Below are 20,769 nucleotides of genomic sequence, written 5' to 3' on the forward strand. Positions count from 1 at the left end.
TTGCATCCACTGAGCCTGCCAATCCTCCTGATCAGAAAAGATGTAGTCGGGGGGCTGTTAGGTGTTGCGTGTGTTGCTAGACGTGTAGCACAGTACAAATTACCGAGCTGATATTTACTGATGCCAAAGTTAAAATGTTCACATGGAAATGCACCTGCAGTGTTAATCAATTAATCTTTGTTGCTATTCCCTGTTGCACAGAAGTAGGCAAAGGGCCAAATTTTGCTCTTATTACACCAGCACAATTTCGGCATCGCTGTGGTGACTCCAATTAGTTTACACCCAGGTAAATGCAAAGCAAATGAGAACAGATTCCTGCCTTACATTGCAGCTGCGGAACAAATCACTGAGGCTTGCTGGCTCCGGCTTTATTGTTACCTTGATAACACCTCAAGCTCCAGAAGTCATGCTGATGCTCAAATCTCGCAGCACAGAGGACTTTCTTTCAAAGCAGGCAGCTCCTGTGCTGGAGACATATCTATGCAGAGGTTATCATCCTATTCCCATGGCTGTGGGACATGCAGAGAAAAACAGACATCGCTCAAACAGCTTTGATGACTAAAAGTAAAAGCCCAGTGGGGTACTTGCAAGGTCAGAGCTCTAAGAGCTGCGCTGGCTTAGGCTAGCTGAGACTTGGCCCCATGCGTAGACAGTAACTCCATTTTGTCAGCGAAAGTGCTGGGCACCAATTGTTACTGAGAAGCAGTCTGTTTAGATTAATGTTTGATTCCTGCACTCAGAATTATTGACTGACAGTTTTAATTATAGTTGGTTTTGTTCTTATTGCTAACAGCATCTCTCTTGTTGGAAGTTCTTTCCATTGTAGTCAAGTGAATATAAGATTATGGGTACGGATCAGGAACCAGAATGGTGCCTGGTCAGGATGTGCATCTGGATCGATGTCAGTAAGGCTGTGGAGAACTGAGGTTACCCTGCTGAAACACTCTCATCAGAATGGCATTGTGTTTCTAACGGCTTTGAGAGGTTTCTAACACAAACAATAACTCATTCCTGTTTGAAATGGCACTGAAGTGCAGTGTTGGCTGCCTCACCCTGCGGGCTGTGCCGTGCTGCGGGCCACCGCACTCAAAGGACATTTCATTTGTGATGCTGTGGAGCAAGCAGCGCTCCAGTGACACCAGTCCACCAGGCACCAGTTCATGCAAGGCCGTGGTACTTCCCACTAAGACCCATATCTGGCATTCATTTGCAAAGCCTAGCCTACACGGTTCGATAGGCAAGCCAGCCGTGCAATGTAAAAAGCAGGAAAAACCTGTGTGATTAGGGCTCATTAATGTAACGGGTTGCTTTGGGTTTACTTGCTCCGTCAATAACAAGCGTGCTGATGGGGTGACCTCACCTGATCAGGAGGGACCCAGATGGCTGGCAGCTGCTCGAGCCAGCTCAGGTCTCTGTGGGTGCTGCTGCCGATTTTAGAGGAGATTTCTTCCATCTGGGCTGTTACAAGACCCCATCCCGAATAAATGCCGTTACAGCTGGGGTCTGGCAGGGCGTTCCGTGTATCACCGAGCAGCCTTCAGGTGACCACCCCCGCTGCCTGTGGGTGAAACACAGCTAATGACGATTTTTTTTCAACAAGCAGAAGGAAGCGCCAAGTGGCACGGTTCATGTCATTTCTCTCCTGGTTGCTTTCCTAGATGAAGGGCTGTGGGATATGTTTGTGAAGGACATCCCCCGCAGTGCTACCTCCTACACAGTCGGCCTGGACAAACTCAAACAGGGGGTGACCTATGAATTTCGAGTGGTGGCTGTCAATGAATTTGGCTATGGAGAACCAAGTCTTCCCTCTGTGGCAGTATCAGGTAATCACATGTTGTTGGGGTTTTTTTAATACCTTTTCCAATTGAATTTCTTGGGCTGGGGCGGGGGGAGAGGAAAAAAAAACCAACCCAGATTCTCTAGCTGCAACAAATAACCAAGGACAGCTTGGCTTTGCTTGTTTTAGGGTAAAACCAGAGTGATATAGTGGTGAATCAAGGCTGGTTATTACAGTATGCTTTACTCTCAAAAGGAAAAATCCATATGGGCCATTTTTCAGTTTGACAAAGAACCTTCTCAGGAATTTCACAAGTGTTTATATGTAAGATCTCTTGCCCTAAGACTAATTTACACAGTCTACAATTTATTTGCTTTTTCTCCTTTCATAGTCTGTTGGTTTGTTTGTTCTGCTTCCTTCTGTTTTTTTCCCAGGGTTCTCTGACAAACATTTTCTCTGTTATTTTGTATTTAGCTCTCAAAAATAGTTTCACAAAATTATTCCTGAGATCCTCTGAGCTAGCAGTTCCAGTACGATGTGATGCCTCCAGTTCCCCTTCATCAGAGCATCACCTCCTTGGTGATGTTCTCGGGCTCTTCCCACCCTCCCTTCTCTCTTGTGCTTATTCCCAGGAAACAGGGTTATGGCCCAAACGTGCTTCCAAGAATCTCTTTGAGCAGCCTGGCACTCTGGGTGTCTGAAGGAAATTCAGTACCACAAAAAGCAAACCACTCAGGTGGCCACGTCTGGGTGGCTGGAGTTCAGTGGCCCATTGTGAAGTGAGGGAGCTTGCCCTTGGGGGAAGCTTTGCTTCAGGTCCCCTCTCACTCCACAGGGACAGCTGTACTCCAGGTTGCCTTTGAGCAATAGGTTTCATCCTTGCTGTGTTAGCAAAGAGAGACAAGAAGAATAAAAGAACCCGATAAAGCAGCTTTGTGATTCAAAATTCTGGAGAGTCATGAGAAACTGGCAATGCTCCAGTATCTGGAGTGGCTTTTATCTCTTTGCTCCTCCAGTGAAAAGCACCAACGCCGTTCAACAGTTACCCAGCAGGCAAGAGCAGTAAACGCTGCTATCGCCATCACGGCGGCATTTGTCCTTACACAATTAACCACTTAGCCTGCAAGAGCTGTCTGTGGATTTCAGTGTGAGTGCTACTACCCTTGCTTTTCTCCTTCAGGACAAGGGCATAGACAACCCATTTCAAACATCAAGAGTCAGTGTTTTTCCTATCTGTGGTTTCACAGAGGCTATAACACAACGTAAAGGGTCAGTAATCATGTCAGCCTCTCCTTTCCTGGAAGACATTATTCCTCTGAAGCCGGGCATGCATCTCCTTGTGATGCTTTTTATAAATAAACTGCTTGTTTGTAAGTTCTCCGCTGGAACAGAACTATTTAATTCACCTCCTTTTGATGTTTCAGTGTTCATCTCAAATTGCTGCATGAAAGTAAGAGGTTTCCGTTGAGATTCACAGTCATAAAAGTATAAAGCATTTTAGGCTGGCCACTTCAGCTAGCAGAGGGAGGTATAAATTGCACTGAATCTGCTCAGCCCAGCATGGCTCGTGCAGTTTGCCTTAGGACTTTATTGGCCTGGCCTGGCCGCCTAGCAAAGAAAGATCACGGCTGCTTTTCACTGCTGTGGGATACCCGGTGATCTGGAACAAATTTCAGCTCGTATCATCAGGCTTACAACAGGCTTGTGGTTAGATCCAGGGCTCAGGACAGTTGGGGAAAGAGAGTGCCTAGCTTCAGTGATAGCGAGGGGTTGGTCTCCTGGCATTACCTGTTCCCATCAGGTGATCTTCTACCTTATGGACTACAGGGAAATTACACACAGCTGCTGGCTTGTGCTCCAGCAGCAGCATTTGTTTCACAAAGCTGAGGGATGCTGACAAAGAGACTATCACCGTGAGAAAATAACAATAGTTATTCCTTTAAAGCAAGACTGGCAAGATAACTCTAGAAGGGGGAAGTTAGTATCATTTTGCGTCTCCAGTTGAGGTCAAATGAGGTGAAATGACTTAGGACTGCACGAAATTCAGGCAACTGAATTGGTCCACGGGCTGCACATCAGGCTTGGCTAAACTGATGGGGAAATGATAGGGAGTAGCAGTGAATGTTGGAAGTTGGAGTTAATGGAGGCACTGAAAGACGCTGAACCAAGAGTACTTTGTTCCCTGGCACTAGCTGTATTTTTCAAAGAGCCACTGAGTGGCATTTTGGAGAGGCAAGCCTCTTAAAAAGTGGAATAACTGTGGGTCATGACAGATGTATTAGTGGTTCCTTTGATGCAGGGAGTACTAAGCATACCGCAATAGTTAAGAAATGTAGGTGTGCAGAGCTGTGGAAAGAAACCTCCCTCTCTTTACTCGGTGATAATTTCTTCTTAGCTAAGAGATTCTGGAGTGCTGGTCTGGGTGTGTGAAAGCTGCTTGTGGAGATGCTGGAGCCGTGATGTGCTACTGTTCTCTTTGCCATCCTAGAAGCATCAGCAAGCCCCTTGAAAGTCTGACTGCGGAGTAGACTTTGAACACCCCTCCATCCTGAACACTATCATAGATGCATCGTTCACTGTGGGGAAGAAGAGAAAATGTTGAAGGAAGAAAAAAAAAAAAGGAATTGCGGTGGTTTTTTGGTTTATATTTTTTTTCTCTTTCAGCGCAAACGGAAGCCCCTTTCTATGAGGAGTGGTGGTTTCTGCTGGTGATGGCTCTCTCGAGTCTGATCCTCATCCTCCTGGTGGTCTTTGCATTGGTCCTGCATGGCCAGAGCAAGAAGTACAAGAACTGCAGCACAGGTAAGACATGTGCTCCATGCTGTGCACGCACTCTGAAGAGCTGTGGGAATTAGAAAGGTCTTCCCTTTGAGTCAGCATGGACTCTTTTTATAGGTATTTGGTTTGCAGAAGAATGATCTTTTTGCTGTCTGGTTTGATAGAAATGGCTTTTGCCTATAGCCTTACTGGGCAAAGAGTGCCTGATTTTATTAGGTTTTGGATGCTAAACAGCCACAGGCTTGGACAGGACAGCATCTGGAAGTCCCAGAGACTGTAGCAAGAGCCAAGGAGTCTGGGTCAAATGCTGCAAAATGACCACAAAAAAGGAATGAGCTGAGACTTCCTTTAGCTTTGTCATCGTTCCCTGGTAGATGGGGAGAAGAAGAAAGATTCTGCTTTTCAGTGACTGTACCCAATGCAGATATTCTAGGTCTGTATGCGTGAGGACTATATCACAAGCCCTTTATATTAAACAGAGTGCCCTGCATCTCACGTTCATTTCCTAAGCCAAGCTGCAGTTGCTGGGCTGGGGGCCAAGCGACAAGAAGGTGTCTTGGTTATCTGGACCTGTTAGACTTTAATGCATAATGAACATCAAGCTCTGAATTTTCCTTTAGTTACGATTTTTACCAGTCTTCTTTCTGAAAGGAAACGGGAGCTGCCTGCTCTAAAACTAGGAATGTTATAATAGTCCCCTTTCAAAATGCTTATTTCTTGAAGTCTGATTATTGTTTTTACCTTTTCTTCTCCTTAAATGATAAAATCCTGGAAGGGTTATTCACACATGTATTTCTCCAGTAGCCTCCTCCATCTCCAGCAAGAAATTGCTCTGATGCCAGGAGGTGTCAAAAAAAACACATTAATGAGTAGGATCAGGTTCATGGATCTTTGTGCTACCTCTTCTTAGGGATTCATGTAATGAAGGAGTCTTCCAGGCAGTATTTAGTAATTTGGTCCCAAAGTGAAGATCTTTTCTTTCTTTATAATTCACTTCCAACACGTGTTAGAAAATCAGATTTCAGTCCCATGAGATAGAAGAGGTATGAACACCGTGGCATTTTACCAATTTAATACTATTACGTATTTGTATGCATAGCTCATAGGAAATCTCTCATCTTCTTAGTTTTGCTCCGTGTTTGGGGGACAAACATGAAAAGACAGGTCAGACCTGTGCTGTCAGATACCAGTGTTCACACTGAGTCTTAATGTAGCACTGAAATTGAAGCCAAGGATAAAGCACCTGTCTGCTGCAAAGTGGCAATATGCAACCGGTCCTTCTCCCCAGGACACAAGCTGAGCTCACACCTTTGGGATTACAAAGACTGAGCATGGGAGAGAATAAGATCTTGCTATATTTGATTACAAGAAATAATACACTTTGCTGTGTTTTTCCTCTTCTTCCAGTCCCCTGTCCTTTTCCCTGTCTTACATTGTCCAGTGCTTTCTCACATCTATATCGTATCCTCATTACAGCTCTGATATCTTTTTCCTATTTGCTATCCACTTACCCTTTCTCTTGCTTTCTTTCCTGCCTTTTTTCCCCCCCTCCTTTTCCTCTTTTCCTGCCTTTCCTAGTTTTACTTTCTCTTGCTTTGCTTCAGTCAGCATGAATGAGATTCATAGCGCCTGATTTAGGACATCTTCAGTAGCCACTTGAATTAGTCACCGAGTTCCTATTTATAGTCGAAAGACAAGAACAAGCACTTTTGGAGCACAGTTCATCTGTGCTATTTTAGATACTTACCTCTGAATGAAATGCATCCATCCATGACTCTTCCTTTCCCCTCTTTTGGCTCCTTCTGCCTGTTCACACTCCTGATAACTTTCTTCCCTTCACTCAGATTGTCCTCATTCGCCAGTAAGAAAGGGAAAGAGATTCTCAAAGAATTAATGCTGTCATAAAATGCAAGGAAGGAAAAGTTAGCTCCTACAGTTGTATTTGGGGGGGGGAAGTACCTTTTTTTCAGTGGATTCTTTCATTGCCTGGCTCCAGGTAAAACCATCTCCAATGTGGAAGAGTCAGTGACCCTGGACAACGGAGGCTTCACTGCTCTGGAGCTCAACAGCAGACACCTGAACATCAAGAGCACTTTCTCAAAGAAAAATGGAACCAGGTAAGAAGCTGGGACCACCACGCTCTTGAAAAAGGCTTTTTATCTACCTTCAAGCAACTGTTACATAGGTAAAGGGGGCTGTTGTCTGGAGGATCTAAGGAGGACTTTAAGGCCCAAGCCACTGCCCAGGGTCTGCTTTGGGTGTCTAAGCATTCAGAGAAATGACAACACTCGATACACTCACCCTTTATGTTCCCTAGGTCTCCTCCTCGCCCAAGCCCAGGGGGGCTGCACTACTCTGATGAGGATATCTGCAACAAGTACAACGGAGCTGTGCTGACCGAGAGCCTGGGCCTGAACGAGAAGCCCTTAGAAGTGTCAGAGTCGGAGGTAAGGGCTTCCCTTTGCCTTCCCAGATGTTGCCCAGTCACTGCAGATGTTCGTTTCCCCACTGAATCCTGGCAAGCCTTTGAAGTCCCAGTCCCATACCTGTGTTAGACTGTTGTCACTGTTTGTCTGCCTTGGGGACTTCAAAACGTTCAGTTCGCCAGGCTGTTTGCATGACATCTTAAAATTAAAGTGTCAAAGGAAAGAATGACAAGCAGGACCCAGCCAGGGCAGATTCCAGACCTGACCTTGGCAGATATTCACAGGTTTTGTAGTGTTACCTAGAAAGACAAGTGCAATCAGCCAGGCAGTGTGTGCTGACCTCTCTGGAACGGGCTGCACGTTCCGTTCTGCCTGTGGGCTGCAAACTTGGAGCAATTTTGGGAAAACATCCCTGTGCTGCGAAATAACCAGCTGGCAGCAGCTGCTGCCTGGATGAGGTTGATGGTGGGACACGCTTTGGGTTGTTGCATTGACTGAAGCACGGGATGTGGCTTGAAGTTTTCACAGTGCCCTTTTTAGACAGCTACAGCATACACCAAAATCTGGAAGACCGGTCTGGAGTGGTGATAACTGCTGCCTCTGTTACTGAGCGAGTGAGTGGGGAAGGAGTAGTGGTAGGGAGCACATGGCCATGGCCATGAGGGACCAGCATTTGGGTTTCTGAACACCCCAGCCTGCAGCCTTAGTCCAACTCAAGAGGAGCCTTCTGCTCTGGTTGCCTTTAGCCTATGTTCTCCAAGGAAAGAGGGTGCATGTCGGCATGATCCTTCTGGCAGCGCTCCACCTCGGGTCTTATATCCCCTTTAAGAAGAAAGAAAGTGCTTGCGGTCTGTAAAAGTCCAACAGTGGCCAGGGGTGAACAGGCAGACTTCAAGGAATATCCAGAAAGGTAAATCTGTCTCTAAAATCGTGTGTCATCAGCTGAGTTCCTGATGAATCCGAACGGACAGCACAAGAAGCGAGCAGTGGGCCAAACCGCTCGGAACCCGACCCTTCTAGCAAGAATAAATCAAAAGCAGCAAGTAGTGAAAGAAGATGACAGTTTTCATCTGTAGCTTTTCTGCACCTGCAGCTACAGCTGCTTTTCCTGGCTACCTAGCTCTCACCTCCTGCTAATTACCACCGACAGCCTGCTGCTTGGTGCTGCCCCGTGGCCAAGCCGGCACACGGGCAGCTTTCCTGGGTGTAGCTGAAGCTGCTGGCTGTGCAACGTGCAAGTGTTACCCTCCAGATGAAACCCATAGTGCTTTGGTCGTGTCACCGTAACAACCCAGCATTAAACCTGTCATTAAAACAGTTTGCTGAGCATAATCATGAATTTAGCACTGGCACCTTTTGACATTAATTTCAATGCCCTGTGTGGTATTTCCTGGTAATGCACAAAAGTCTACTCGCAGGGTGTCATTACTGCCTTCTATATGCACTCCCTGTACAGCATATAGAAGAAAGTGGGGTTTGTCTCTTTTCTCGGGCTATTATTAATATTATTTATTTACTGTGGATTGCAGTTGAGCCTGAAGGTCTCAACTGAGATTCTAGCGGTTTTGTGAATCTCTGTATGCATGTGAGTATGTGAACAAAATATGAGTTTTTGTGAATCTCTGTATGCATGTGAGTATGTGAACAAAATATGCCTCCTGTTTTTCCTTGGGCCGTAGACATACAGCCCGTCTGTATAATGTCTTTGATGCTTGGGTTTGGGGGTTTTTTGGTTTATTTTTTTTTGTAGTGGGGAGTGCTTTTAGGCATGAAATGTTAATATGCTCCCAGTAGAGGTAGCGATAGGAGATGCTGCTTTTTGATCAGCCTGAAAATGCTGTTTACATTGGCTGGTACAGACAGGAGGTGAGGGTGGGTTGGGCCAGAGGGGGATATAGATCTTTGACCACTCTCTTTTCAAGTATTCCTGTACCTATTAGCTCTTCCTGTTTGTCTTTTCTGTTCTTTTTGTTTCTGTTCTCAAAGGAGATCTTAACAGGCAAGCGCTGTTTTCTGAGAATTTCAGAATTTCCATCTCTCTCAGCAGGCAGGAACGTTTCCTGTTATATGAAGAGTTAAAACCATCTTTTTATATAAGCGCTCTACACAGGTTTGGTCCTCTGCAGGAAAGGGGGTCCTGGTGCTGTTCTCCTCTAACACATCTTTGTGTGGATCTCAAATTCCACTTAATCCGATGCACATTAAGGGCAGGCAAGGCCAAAACCTGTGCTTTGGCTTTCCACCCGCCTGTCATCTCGTTGCTGCTTAGTCTCAGCTCTGTTGCCTGAGGTGTCAAGATTTTGTGTGGAAAAGAAGGAAGCTCACTGGCTTCAGGTCCCATGGGGTTTACTGAACATGAAGAAGTCGGTGAGAAACTCTGGGGCTGCCTGACTGCACTTAGAGCTGCCGCGGAGCCTTCCTCCGAGATCCCTCCTGATGAGGATAGCGAGAGAGAAGCAAAGGAAATCCAGCAGACCAAGCAGTGCTCTTAATATTCATAAATTAAGTGGTTAACTTACTCCATGTCATGAAAGCCAAGCACCAATACTGTTAATGAGGTTAAAGTAGTTTAATTGGCAGGTATGGAGGAAGATATGCAAAGAGTGTAATTTCTAAATGATTAATAATAATAGGCTTTTAGATAATGAGTCAAGTGGACGAGGCTCTGGACCGATAATCTGAAGAAATTTGGTGTTTGCCCTGTACAGAAATGTGGTGATGTATCTGCAGTGTCATCCAGCCATGGAAGAGCAGTTTTACAGGAGGGGAGGGGAGGGTGGTGTGTGTTTGTTTGTTTGTTCTCACGTGTCCTTGTGGTCTCCCAAAAAGTGTTTTCAGGAGATAATATCCTCACAGATTGTGCGCGTTATCAGTCAGTGCCGAATCCTGGCAACACTGGGGTCTTGCCCAGCTGCTCTCTGCAGTCTAGCTGACTTTTGCCTTCTCAGCTCTGTAGGAAGATATTCTAAATTTCCACTTAACACTTAATAGGGAATATGGTTTAACTATTTTCCGATAAAGTTCTCCAGTGATTTTGACGGGTTGGGCACCATGTGGAAACCAGCTGCAGGTGACATTAAGTAAGCAAGGTTTCCCGTGTCTGGAGAAATCCTCTTGCATCCTACCTTGTCTCTTTTACAGCGTATTAATGTCATGTCAACCAAAAGAAACTGCTGCCACCTATATTTTTAAAAATAATCTTATAAGGATGTTTCTTATGCAATCACTATAATATATATATATATATAATTGGAACTATTTTCAGTTTCCTCATTGACTAAGCTAGCTAACTCTGGTCGCTGACTTGCCTCTGAACAGCGCTTGCGTGTTTCATACTGTCAATAAAACACTTAAATAGCCCCTCATTTTCCATATTTGTTGTTTCATAGGCATCCATGCACCTTTGGTTGACAGTCTGTAATGTCACCGCACACCCAATCACACTCCAGCCTATGGAGGTTTCCAAGGTAACAAAGCCACAGTTGCACAGAAGGGAGAAAACCAAAAACAAAGCAAAAAGCCCCGTAGCATTTCTATTTGCTCAGTAGTTTAAAAAAACACTAAAAAAAGTAATCCTCTAGAATAAGCCGTCCGGATTGTCATGCAAAACAGGTTTATCTTGCTTCTTGATTTTCACCGGAGCAGAGGGGGGTATGGGATGGCAATTTAGAGAATTCCTTGCTGGGAAGGGCAGTTATTAGTACCTTGCTCAGAGCAGACTTTAGCAGATACTTGAGTAACATGAACAGAATAGTCAGTTCCTGCCTGTTCTGAAGGGAGCACAAAGAAAACGCGTTGTATTGATTCTAATAAGCAGGTTATCCTTTCCAGCATCAGTGCTAATGATGGGGAAAGGCTGAAGCTAGTGCAGCTATATGCATTTCATGAAAGTTGCTTCTGAAAGACCCTGGCCTTATTTACAACAAATTAGTGTTGTTTTTCAGCTGGTATAATGGACTAATTGGTAGACAGATTATCAGCAGGTGCTACTGTTTTAAATTCCCTCGTTGTGTTCATGGCAAGTCCAAGTGACACTATTTCAAGTGGCAGCAGCCCATCCAATAATGCTCCCGGTATTTCTCCTCTTTATTATGTTGACTTCTGGCAATCTCGAAAGAACTTGGCTTAGGTACAGAAATTATATTAGTTTTGTGGGTGAGGATTTTTCTGCTAGGGATGGTCAGAAATCAAGTGGCTCCATCAGTGTTACAATACCCATCAAATCATGTGTCAGTCTTCTGGTTACAGCTTCTTCTCAGCATTTCTGCTTTGAGCTTCCAGCCTTTTAGTTGTCTTTATGTTGCTGTGTGTCTGTGGGAACATCAGGTATACCAGTAAGGAGCCACTAGAAGGTTGTGAAGTTTTTTCTCCATATGCTTATGACACCTCAACTCAGCTGTGATCCCATCTTTCCAGCAGGGAATCGTTTCTTTGGGGGGTGGCTGAGCGTGTCCGAGTCAGTAAGAGTGATGGTGGATTGGGGAAGGAGTCAGAAGACGTGGGAAAGGCAGTGGCAGCGTTGTGCCTTCGATAAAGGGAATATATCCCTGATAGCTAGAGGAGTTCACACCTTCAGATCCTGCTTCTGGTGAGTAATCCATAACCACCTGCATCTGCTCAGAATGCAGAGACTTTTATTCTGGATGCCCACATCATCCCCCAGCTTCCCAGGGACTTGTTACCTTAACGTTAGACTATGGAGCTGCAGCATAATCTTTGGAGATGTGGGTTTAGGGAAAGCGCAACAATTTATTTCTTGGTAAGAATGAAGGAGACCAGGATTTGAGGTTCTTTTGGTCTGCAGGTGAAGTTGGTTGTGTCTGAAGCCAAGGACCAGCCTGCTGGAGCTGTTGCTGCCATACCTGGCCATGCTGCTATATCTGCAGTCAGCAGAGGCACTCTGGCTAGAGCCCCTTGCAAAAACGGAGAGGGTGGCACTGGCAGGATGCTCCCCACATGGTGCCAAGGCTCTGGAGCCGCTTTCGGCACCCACTGGCTGTCAAGCAGCCCAAATCTGGGGATATTCCAGGCATGCCGCAAAAACCACCTGTTCAGGCAGGTCTTTGGGGGGGAGTTGGGGGTTGGGTTCCCGAGGCTGGCAGCTGCTGCAAAAGAGTGTTTTTCTAGGAGATAGGCTTGCTGAGTTCCTTCTGGAGTAATTATTAAATGCTGGTAGGGTTTTGTTGTAATAGCAATTACATGTCAAGGCACCTGATGCTTTGCCTTCTTAAAATAACCAAACAGTACGTAATTCCGAAAGAGCCAAAGCATAGGGTAGCAGCGGAAGGAAAATTCTGCAAAGCTGTAAAGAGCTGCTTTGCTCAGACTTTTGAAAAACTCTGAGAAAAATTTCTCAGCTCTGTCCATCACCCTCTGTGCTGGAAAATGGGCACGAAATAGCATCGAAGCAGCTATCTAAGCAAAGAAGTGGGATGATGGATGCTCTGCCCTTTTCAAACGATGGTTTGCAAGGCATTTGAGGATTGTTCTTCAGAGACCATTAAAAAGGAGCTTTAGAGGAGGGAGAGACTGGTTGTGTGGCAGGCAGGATCAAGAAGGATGTGTGTTTGCTGTGTGGTGTCATAGATCAGAACGATACCAACCTTTTGAAACTAATTGCGGCAACTAACAGTTACGAGCTGCACTTACCCGTCTCTCTCTTGTATGTCTTAGGCAGCTACTACTTTGATATTTAATTGCCTTTAGAACGGGCTATGCAGATTATTGCGGGGGGGGGGGGGGGAGGGGGGAGAGGAATTTTGCATGCTTGAAGCAGAGATTTTGAGAGAAGCCATGAGACATGGAAATAACTGGGTAGATGTTTGTGCGCTGTATGGGATGTGGCTGTTATTGGTGGGAACATTAGTGAGAACAGAAGGAAAATGTGTGCTTAGGTACTGCGGCCAAGGCTCTGCCGCGGTCTCTGTACTCGGAGGAGATGTACGAGCCCTCTGTGATTCCACCAGCTGTATTGCAGCAGCAGTGCTTCAGAGAAGGGGCAGATGCACAAACCTGATCTGGTTACATCTCAATAAAGCTCCCGCTCGATGTTGATATGAGCTTTGAAGCCAGCCAGCCACCATGCATAAATGTTTCAGGGGTATGATCCACTCTGAACATGTGGCTGTGCCTGAGCCATCCCGAGAAAGCCACCCCCTGCCTGGCTGTTCTCCTTTTCCAGATTTCACATTCTCCTTCTTCTGTCACCACTGGTTGCGTGCCTTGTTGTACCAGCAGTAACCAGCTGGAACATACAGATAGAGCTGTTTGCCTGGAAAAAAAAAAAAAAAAAAAAAAAAAAAAAAAAAACCACCACGTGATTTTGCTTAATTTCTTTTCAGTGATATAACTTTTTTTCAATACGTCACAAGGTTTGGAAGCCAAATCCAGAACGGTGTGCCGGTGGCCTGGTGTGACCAGCACAAACAAGCATGTCTGGCTAACTGGGGTGCGTTTGCACGGAAGGCGTTCTGTCTGCCCTTGCATCAGAAAATAGCGATTCTCAAGTTTAATTGCAATCTTTTTGATTACTTGATTGAAAGCTGCTGGGTTCCCTATGACATCTCTATATTTCCCTGCATCTTGTGTCAAAGTAGGAACTCCTGGCTCCCGCTGCAGTGTTCTGCAGTGAATTAGAAGGGATTTCTCTGCATCTCTTTATCACCAGCATCCATCAGGGGATTCTCCCTCTAGCAGCAAAACCAAATACAGCCCAGCACGTATTGCACTTAGACTACAACCCGTCCTACCCTAAAATTACAGCTTTTGTCAGCTGGTGATGTTCAACTTATCTAATTTCTTCTAGAGTGGAACAGGCTAGATCATAGAGGGTAATGGCTGAATATTTTATTTTTTTTTTTTTTCTCTCCTGATGCTCCAGGCCACTGACTCGGATTATGAAGACGAGTTGCCAAAGCACTCCTTTGTGAACCATTACATGAGCGACCCTACGTACTACAACTCATGGAAGCGGCAGCAGAAAGGCGTGAAGCACCCAGCATCCTACAGATACGAGGAGTGTGCCGCCAGCGAGGCAGAACCCTATTTCCAGACTGTCATCACGACACAGAGCTCAGGAGGGGTGTACACCCCAACGGGACAGCCCGCACCCGGCTCCCGGACTCCAGTGACAGGGTTCTCCTCCTTTGTTTGAGCCGGGGCTGGAGGATACAGCCGAGCCACCGGTGGCACGCAGGGGGACCCGGCACAGTGACTGTGTGTGCGTGACCGGGGCGCTGAACTGTGGGTAACTTCTCTATCAGGGTAGAAACAGATGGGAACACGGATGAGGCTGGGTGGGTTGTTGTTTGGGGTTTTTTTTCTGAAGACAATCAACTCTAAAAAAGATGGAGCTGAACTAGCTGAAACTTTTGTTTTAGGAAAAAAAAAAAAAAAGAATTCTGAAAAGTGATGATTTTAACCACTTGTGAATAGTAGGGGTTTTTTAACCGCTTTTTGTAACACTGCTTCAGGAAGCAGCTCCCATGCCCTTCTCTTCCCTCTTTCTTTCTCTCCCCTCCTTCTGTCCCCCTGTTCCCAAACAAGGAGGTGAATTCCCTAGATGCAATGAGTGACTCTGTGATGTGATTTGAAGAGAAAACATAAAACCTCCCAGGGTCCTTTTTCTTCCTTTTTCTCTGCACTTTTTTTTTTTCTTTTTTAATTTTTCCCTGTCATCAAGGCCAAGTAGGAAAACATAGAAAAGGGATCATTTTTTACACGAAAAGCAGACGCCTCCTCTCTCCTTTTCTCATTGCTGCTCCCCACATTAGGAGCACTGGCTGATCAAGTGTAGGCTCAGATGTGTCACTGTCTGCTCTAGGCTCACTACTGGTGTATTTATACTGAATTACTGACCTGCTTTTCTGTTTTTGTTCAAATGGGACCTGCTGAATTCTTTAAATATTCCAACTCCAGGGCCTTTGGAAGAGGAGATGGCTCAAAAGAGCACTGTAGGCAGTGGTGAGTGGAGCAAGTGGGAAGAATTCAGACACAAGGTCAGTTTATTTTTGGTGTGGCTCTAATCCTCCCTGGTGGACTGCGTGTGCCATTTGAAGGGGTCATTTTTTAAAAGTCAAAGGACTCAACCCAGCAAGCTAGAGGGATCTTTCAATTAAGATTGCAGTGACAAGCTAGAGAGTCTCCTAATTGATGAGGTTTTTGATCATTAAAGTTATTGTGCCCTGTCAATAGAAGTTGAACATCCTTTCTTGCCCAGACTCTGCAGTGCTGCTTACTGGTCTGTAAAAAAGCACACAGTAGCTGGATTTGATTTTATTTTTTTAGTACAAAGACATGTCACGCAGACTGGGTGAGTTTTGGTGTCCACAGGTGCCTTTTATTGATTCTTCAGCTTCATATCTGGGAGAAGTAACAAAGTGTCTCCAAATAAAGCTAACCAGGTTTTTCAAGCATTAGGGTCATGAATTACCTTGTGCACGTTTACAGTCTGCTTTGTGCACTTGGAGCTACAGCCTTTGGAAAGAAGAGAGGGGATTTTTAGTTTATTTTCCATCCTTTTGTATAGCTCCCTTTTTGTTTCCTTCTTTTCTATCCTTTTCCGGAGTCTGTCATGTTTAGCAGCAAGTTGCTTACTAGCAAGGAAGTTGTCAGGGGGTTAAAGAATCCAAGTTCAGCCCTTGGACCTAGCAACAGTCCTGGATCCAGACTTTTTACCGCAAGAGTTTGAAAGGTGAACTGAGAAGCAGACAAGTTCTTGCCACTCCAGCATCTGGCATTTCCTCCCAGGTGGATGAAGGTCAGCCAGGAAAACTGGTGTCCTGCTGCTTGCTAACCTCCCATCAGGGCAGGTGTGAGCACTGTTACTGTTGTGAATTGTCCCTGTCCTCTCTGGAGTGATGTGGGACAGCTGTGGCACGGGGGCAGGGCGGGTGTCAAGGCAGGCTGTTGAAACCTACCTGGTGCTGATGATGGTGGCTGCCTGTTCCTGTCCATGGGGGCTGGTTAGAAGTAGCCTGGTGGCATCTCACCTGAGCAGTTGAGGTCCAAGGGCAAACTCAGCCTTGCTGTCACCCGTCAGTGCCTCTTGGACAGGGCAAATTATCTCCGAACTGCCATCACTCTTTGGCACTGCCTCAGAGCACTGCTGCTCCTGGTGCGTACAGATTCTGGATAGCTTTGGCACTGGATTGCTGTTCCTCTCCAAAGGCTCCAGAAAGAAAAAGTTCAAAACCAAAAAAACTCTAGTGGGTGTGTTTAAGGGCTTTTGAGTTTGGGATAACGATCCACAGCTCATTAGATGGCAAGGGATACGCAAAGACACAGGCTTGAGCCAAACCCCTGTGAGCCATCCCCCTCTCAGCACCTGGATCGGATGTATGTGGGATGGAGAAGGGGCTCCAAAGAGGATGAGCTGGAGCTTACTGTGAAGAGGAATGCAAAGCAAACAAAAAACCCACTGCCTTCTGTGCACTTTGACTGTTCTCTTAAGCCATATGGACTTTGCTTTAATTACTGAACTGCCAAAATTTGTTTGCAGTCTGATTTTTTTCGTTTCTTAGACAAAATTATCTACGTGACTTTCTGACTTGTTTTCTTTCTCCTTTGTTATTTCCTGCATCAGATTACGTATTTTAAACACCTTGTTTTATATACGTGTGACATAGCAATGCAGTTGCTGATGGGATTTTAATGGCGCTTACCCAACAGGTATGAGAGGTAGTGCTACAGGAGGAGCTTTTCAGGAACCACTAAGGACTTAGGGATGTAGATTGGTAGAAAGTAGATCGAACACCGAAGAGTTTGCTCCCAAGGAAAGCATAGTGCGAGCAGCTCCGTTATCTGCTGAATATTGCCGGATCTGAATTGATGTAAGGTGCAGTCGCTCCTTGGGGCTGATCTGATACCACACTGAGCAAAAAAGCAAGAAAACCATGGGGAATAAAGGAAATGGACTTCGTGGCCGCTGCTCCACTGAAGGACAGCACGGGGAGCAGCACAATCTGTATGAAGCAAGGAGAAGAGACTATTCCTTTTTTTTTCAGAACCACCTTCAACTAAAAAGCCTGAGCTTGCTGAGGACCTGCCAAGTTGGCTGTATGGCCCTTTTCTTCTGACTGCCACTGAAATAACAGGTTAGGTGTGATTCCTTTAGGACCTGTTGATCCAAACAAAGGTATTTCTCTTCCATTCCAGTCCACACTATTGTCACTCCCAGTTATGTTTTGTTTAGGTGCTGGCTTTTCTTAAACGTGGGTTGCTTTAACTTAGGCAATCGCAGAGTGTGGATGTGCACTGCCCTGCTCACCCCTAAGATGAGCATAAGATTTGTGTTCTGCTGCCCAGGATATGTATAGCTACATGCATGATGCCTGTGCCTTCTTGTTAACATGCTGTACTTGTAAAATATGAATAATGGGTAGATTTTATTTACCTTAGATATCAGGTAAATTGTTCTATCTGGAAGGAAACACTCCATCAGTTAGCAAGAAAGCTCTATTTCATAGCTGTAATCTTTGAGAATCGCAGCCTTGAAATACGACTCTTAAATGTTAGTTGTCATGTTACAATAACTTCACCCATCAAATCCACTTCTGTTTCCATCATCCTCTTTAGAACAGTCTTGAAAAATGAAGACTTATATTTAAAATGCCTTCTTAGGATATTTTATTTGTATTTATTTATTTACTTTCCCATGTTTCTCAGGTCTCTTGGTGGCTGTTACTGAAAAATAAAAACAGCGTCATGAAATGACCAAGGGAGACATTTCAGGGAATGGTTTAATAGGAGCTCGTTTTTCACGCAATAGCCATGGAAATGTCCAATTGCCTGCAGGAAAAAAGTGCCCAAGTCTTCACCCACCCACCCCCCAGGGCTGAGATGTCAGAAGCCACCACTCTCAAAAATGCTCCCAGCACTCCCAATGGCACCAAACATCAGGTTGTCCCTATCATAAATCACGTGCAAGAGTGCACATAAGTGAAGGAGCTGTAGTGTTGCAGCCCACTCTAAGTGGAGCATTTTACCCCCAAAAAAGGCCATACCACATATGGTGTGTCCCCCACCATCACCCGCACCCTTGGGTGCGCTGTTTTCCATTCCATCTTTTAATGCCCCGATGATGGTGCAGGACCAGTGCTGCACGGGTGCAAGCAGCAGCGGTGAGGAAGGACAGGAGAGGGCATTGTTCTACTTCCATCGGTGACAATCTCTTCTTCCCCACCCCGGGAGTCACCCCTGTGGAACCCCTTCATGGGGAGGGCAGAGAGAAGTGAAAGCACAAGAGCAAAGGCTTTCATCAGCATTTACTAAAGGAATCACACTGCAGGCAGCGGTACCACTTTTGGAAGCAGTTGGTATTACTAGAGAGAAGAAAAAAAAAACCGTACAGAAACAGAAACTAATCCATTACCCAAAAGGAATTTTTTTTCCTCATATTGTGAGTGTTAAAGCCAGTGATGCTTTGCAGATGGGCCAAGATCTCATTTTTCCTGCTTACACCCAGGTCTCTGCCAGAATCTGCTGTAGCAATTGTTTAGAATAAATATCCAAGTCTGTCTTGACATGGGGATACATTTATTATCCTTGTCATTGCTTCCCTCAAGAACTCCATTGGGTCATCCAAAGATTATCCAATCTGCTCTCCAAAAAGGGAGGAGAGAGATCTGTTTATACATACAGAGCGCTGGTGTCTTCTCCTTGCTCTTTTCAGATGAGCAGGGCAACTTGTTTCAGAAAAACCCTTTTAGAAAAGGAATTTATCAGGAAACTGAAAACACAACATACCCACAAGAAAGATAACCTTTGGCAGGGCCACTAGGCATCTTGAAGACCTAGAGACCTGTGATGTGGAAGGCTGGATATGATCCCAAGACCTCTTATCTTTAGTGATCTCCTTTATCCATAGCAGCCAGAAGGGCACATGCAATGAAGGGTTGTGTTTGGAGAGGAAAAGCCATCACAGAGCAGTTGCTGGATGGGCAGGTTGTAATGCAGACACTTTCATTCAACCTGGAGTTCTTGCTAGTTCCATCACACATCTTAGGTTGTTTCTATAGGTTTTTGCCAGCAGGTGTGGAGCCCCTACACCATCGTGGCGTTACCAGAGGTCACATGGGAGGAGGTGTGCTGCGGTGGTATTTACACAAAGCCACCAGCATGACAATGTGGTTGTACAGTATCCATTGAAACCTGACAGCCACCCTTGAACTAGAAGCACATCACCCCAAGCCTGAGCACGTTGGGCTGGGTGTGGGCTTTCAATGGCTCCACCTGACAAGTCCCTGCAGTTCTTTGTATTTGTGTTTTCCTTTGCTTCTCCCCCACATCTCCACGCCCAACCCTCCCAGACAAATAAAGCTGGCTTGCACTTTGTGAAGGTGTAAAGTTTGCCACCCCCGGTAGTAGAGAGCCACAACCGATAAGCACACGTGTGACACGTGGGAAAGGTGAGGTATGTTTGAACAAGGAGTGAGGTACCACTGCGGCTTGGCTTCCAGGCTCTGACTCCGAGTTTTGTCTTCTCAAAGCTCCCACCTGCCCATTTTAAATGGCCTTGGAGCCTCCAGACTTGGCAGGAAATTCATGATTTTGATGCTGTTTGATCACTGTGCACTTTCTTGGGGCTTGAATTGCTGGATATAGAGACTGGAACGATGCAGAGCTTGATATCAAAGTATTTTCCCATTTATCTCCGATTCTCTAGATCTTGGAAGGAGACCTTTCTGCTACCGCGGAACGGTGGTATTCTGCTGGTGGGGCACCTGGGAGGTGCCACCAGCGCTCCCCCACCGATGCCATCATGCTCCCGGGCAGTGCTGGGACCTGTCACGGTGCAGTGGGAGCTCTTGAGTAGCAGAAAGGTGCGAAAACACGGCATTATGGTGAGTTTGTAGCCAGTCAATTTGCCACTCTTGGGATGGAGTCCATCCTCTGGTTTGGTATCTGCTGTCAGTTTAGGAGTAGGACCACCTTACACAGCTGTGTTTGAGTTACCCTTCGGTGTACTATGGTTATTGGATCGTTGCTTTTGATTGAGTGTCTCCTTGGGGAGTTGCCCTGGATTTTTGTTCCACACCTCTTGTTGGCCTCACCTTCACCACACCACTATTTTATATGAGAAAGTTACTTCTTCTTTTGCAAACTTGCTTCTAATTAAAAGAACCCTTTTTGAAATGTGTGTGTCCTCGGTACATTTATTTTGGGGAGGGGAAAAAAAATCTTTTCCAGCCTTTTCTGTTATGTTTGGCTTGAAGAAGTTTCTGGATGTCTTGCCAGCATGCTCACGAGTTAACAGCTCAGGACAGTGAAAATGTAACACAGGCTGAAATTCCTCACTGTTAGTTCTGGACTGTAAAATCTTGTAACTCCTGCTGCTTTTCAGCTCAACTGACGCTCTCAAATAGTTTCCACCCAAAATTTGACCAGCCCCTAAATATTGCTTTATTCTGCAGTGATAAACTTCCTCCAGATCCTTAATACAGGAGAGTCAAAACCCATTCAGAAATGGAAACCTGGAAGCCTGTGGGGCCAACATTTTGTATGCCTCCATCCTCCTGCAAATAGTATTTCTCCCCCCCCCTGCAGCATTGTAGCGGCTGTTAATGGGTTACCACATCCCATAATGGGTTCCCACATCCCACAGACGTGCTGGGGCTGGGGAGGCTGGACCCGATCCCAGCTGGTGGCAGTCAGGGCAGCTCTGTTATTCCAGGGTGGTGGCTGGTGCTTTTCTCCATCTGAGCATCTGGCCCGGAGAAGTAAACTAAACACAGTCGGGTCGGCTACAGCTCTGGTGGGAGAAATGAGGGCAAGAAATCAATGTTTTCC

General features: G+C 45.7%; 1 protein-coding gene across 4 annotated transcripts in view; it reads left to right on the forward strand.

Annotated features, from left to right (window-relative positions):
* SDK1 (sidekick cell adhesion molecule 1) overlaps window positions 1-20,115 on the forward strand; it is a 418,908-nt gene extending 398,793 nt beyond the window's left edge. For all 4 annotated transcript variants that reach the window (XM_040591242.1, XM_040591243.1, XM_040591241.1 and 1 more), the window contains 5 exons: window positions 1,659-1,823; window positions 4,442-4,579; window positions 6,552-6,672; window positions 6,873-7,002; window positions 13,862-20,115. In XM_040591242.1, coding sequence (XP_040447176.1) covers window positions 1,659-1,823; window positions 4,442-4,579; window positions 6,552-6,672; window positions 6,873-7,002; window positions 13,862-14,134 — 827 coding nt within the window. In that variant the 3' untranslated portion in view covers window positions 14,135-20,115. The remainder of the gene's footprint in view (window positions 1-1,658; window positions 1,824-4,441; window positions 4,580-6,551; window positions 6,673-6,872; window positions 7,003-13,861) is intronic.
* Window positions 20,116-20,769: the final 654 nt, after the last annotated feature.

This window comes from Falco naumanni, chromosome 4 (assembly GCF_017639655.2).
Source record: "Falco naumanni isolate bFalNau1 chromosome 4, bFalNau1.pat, whole genome shotgun sequence".
Lineage (NCBI taxonomy): Eukaryota > Metazoa > Chordata > Aves > Falconiformes > Falconidae > Falco > Falco naumanni.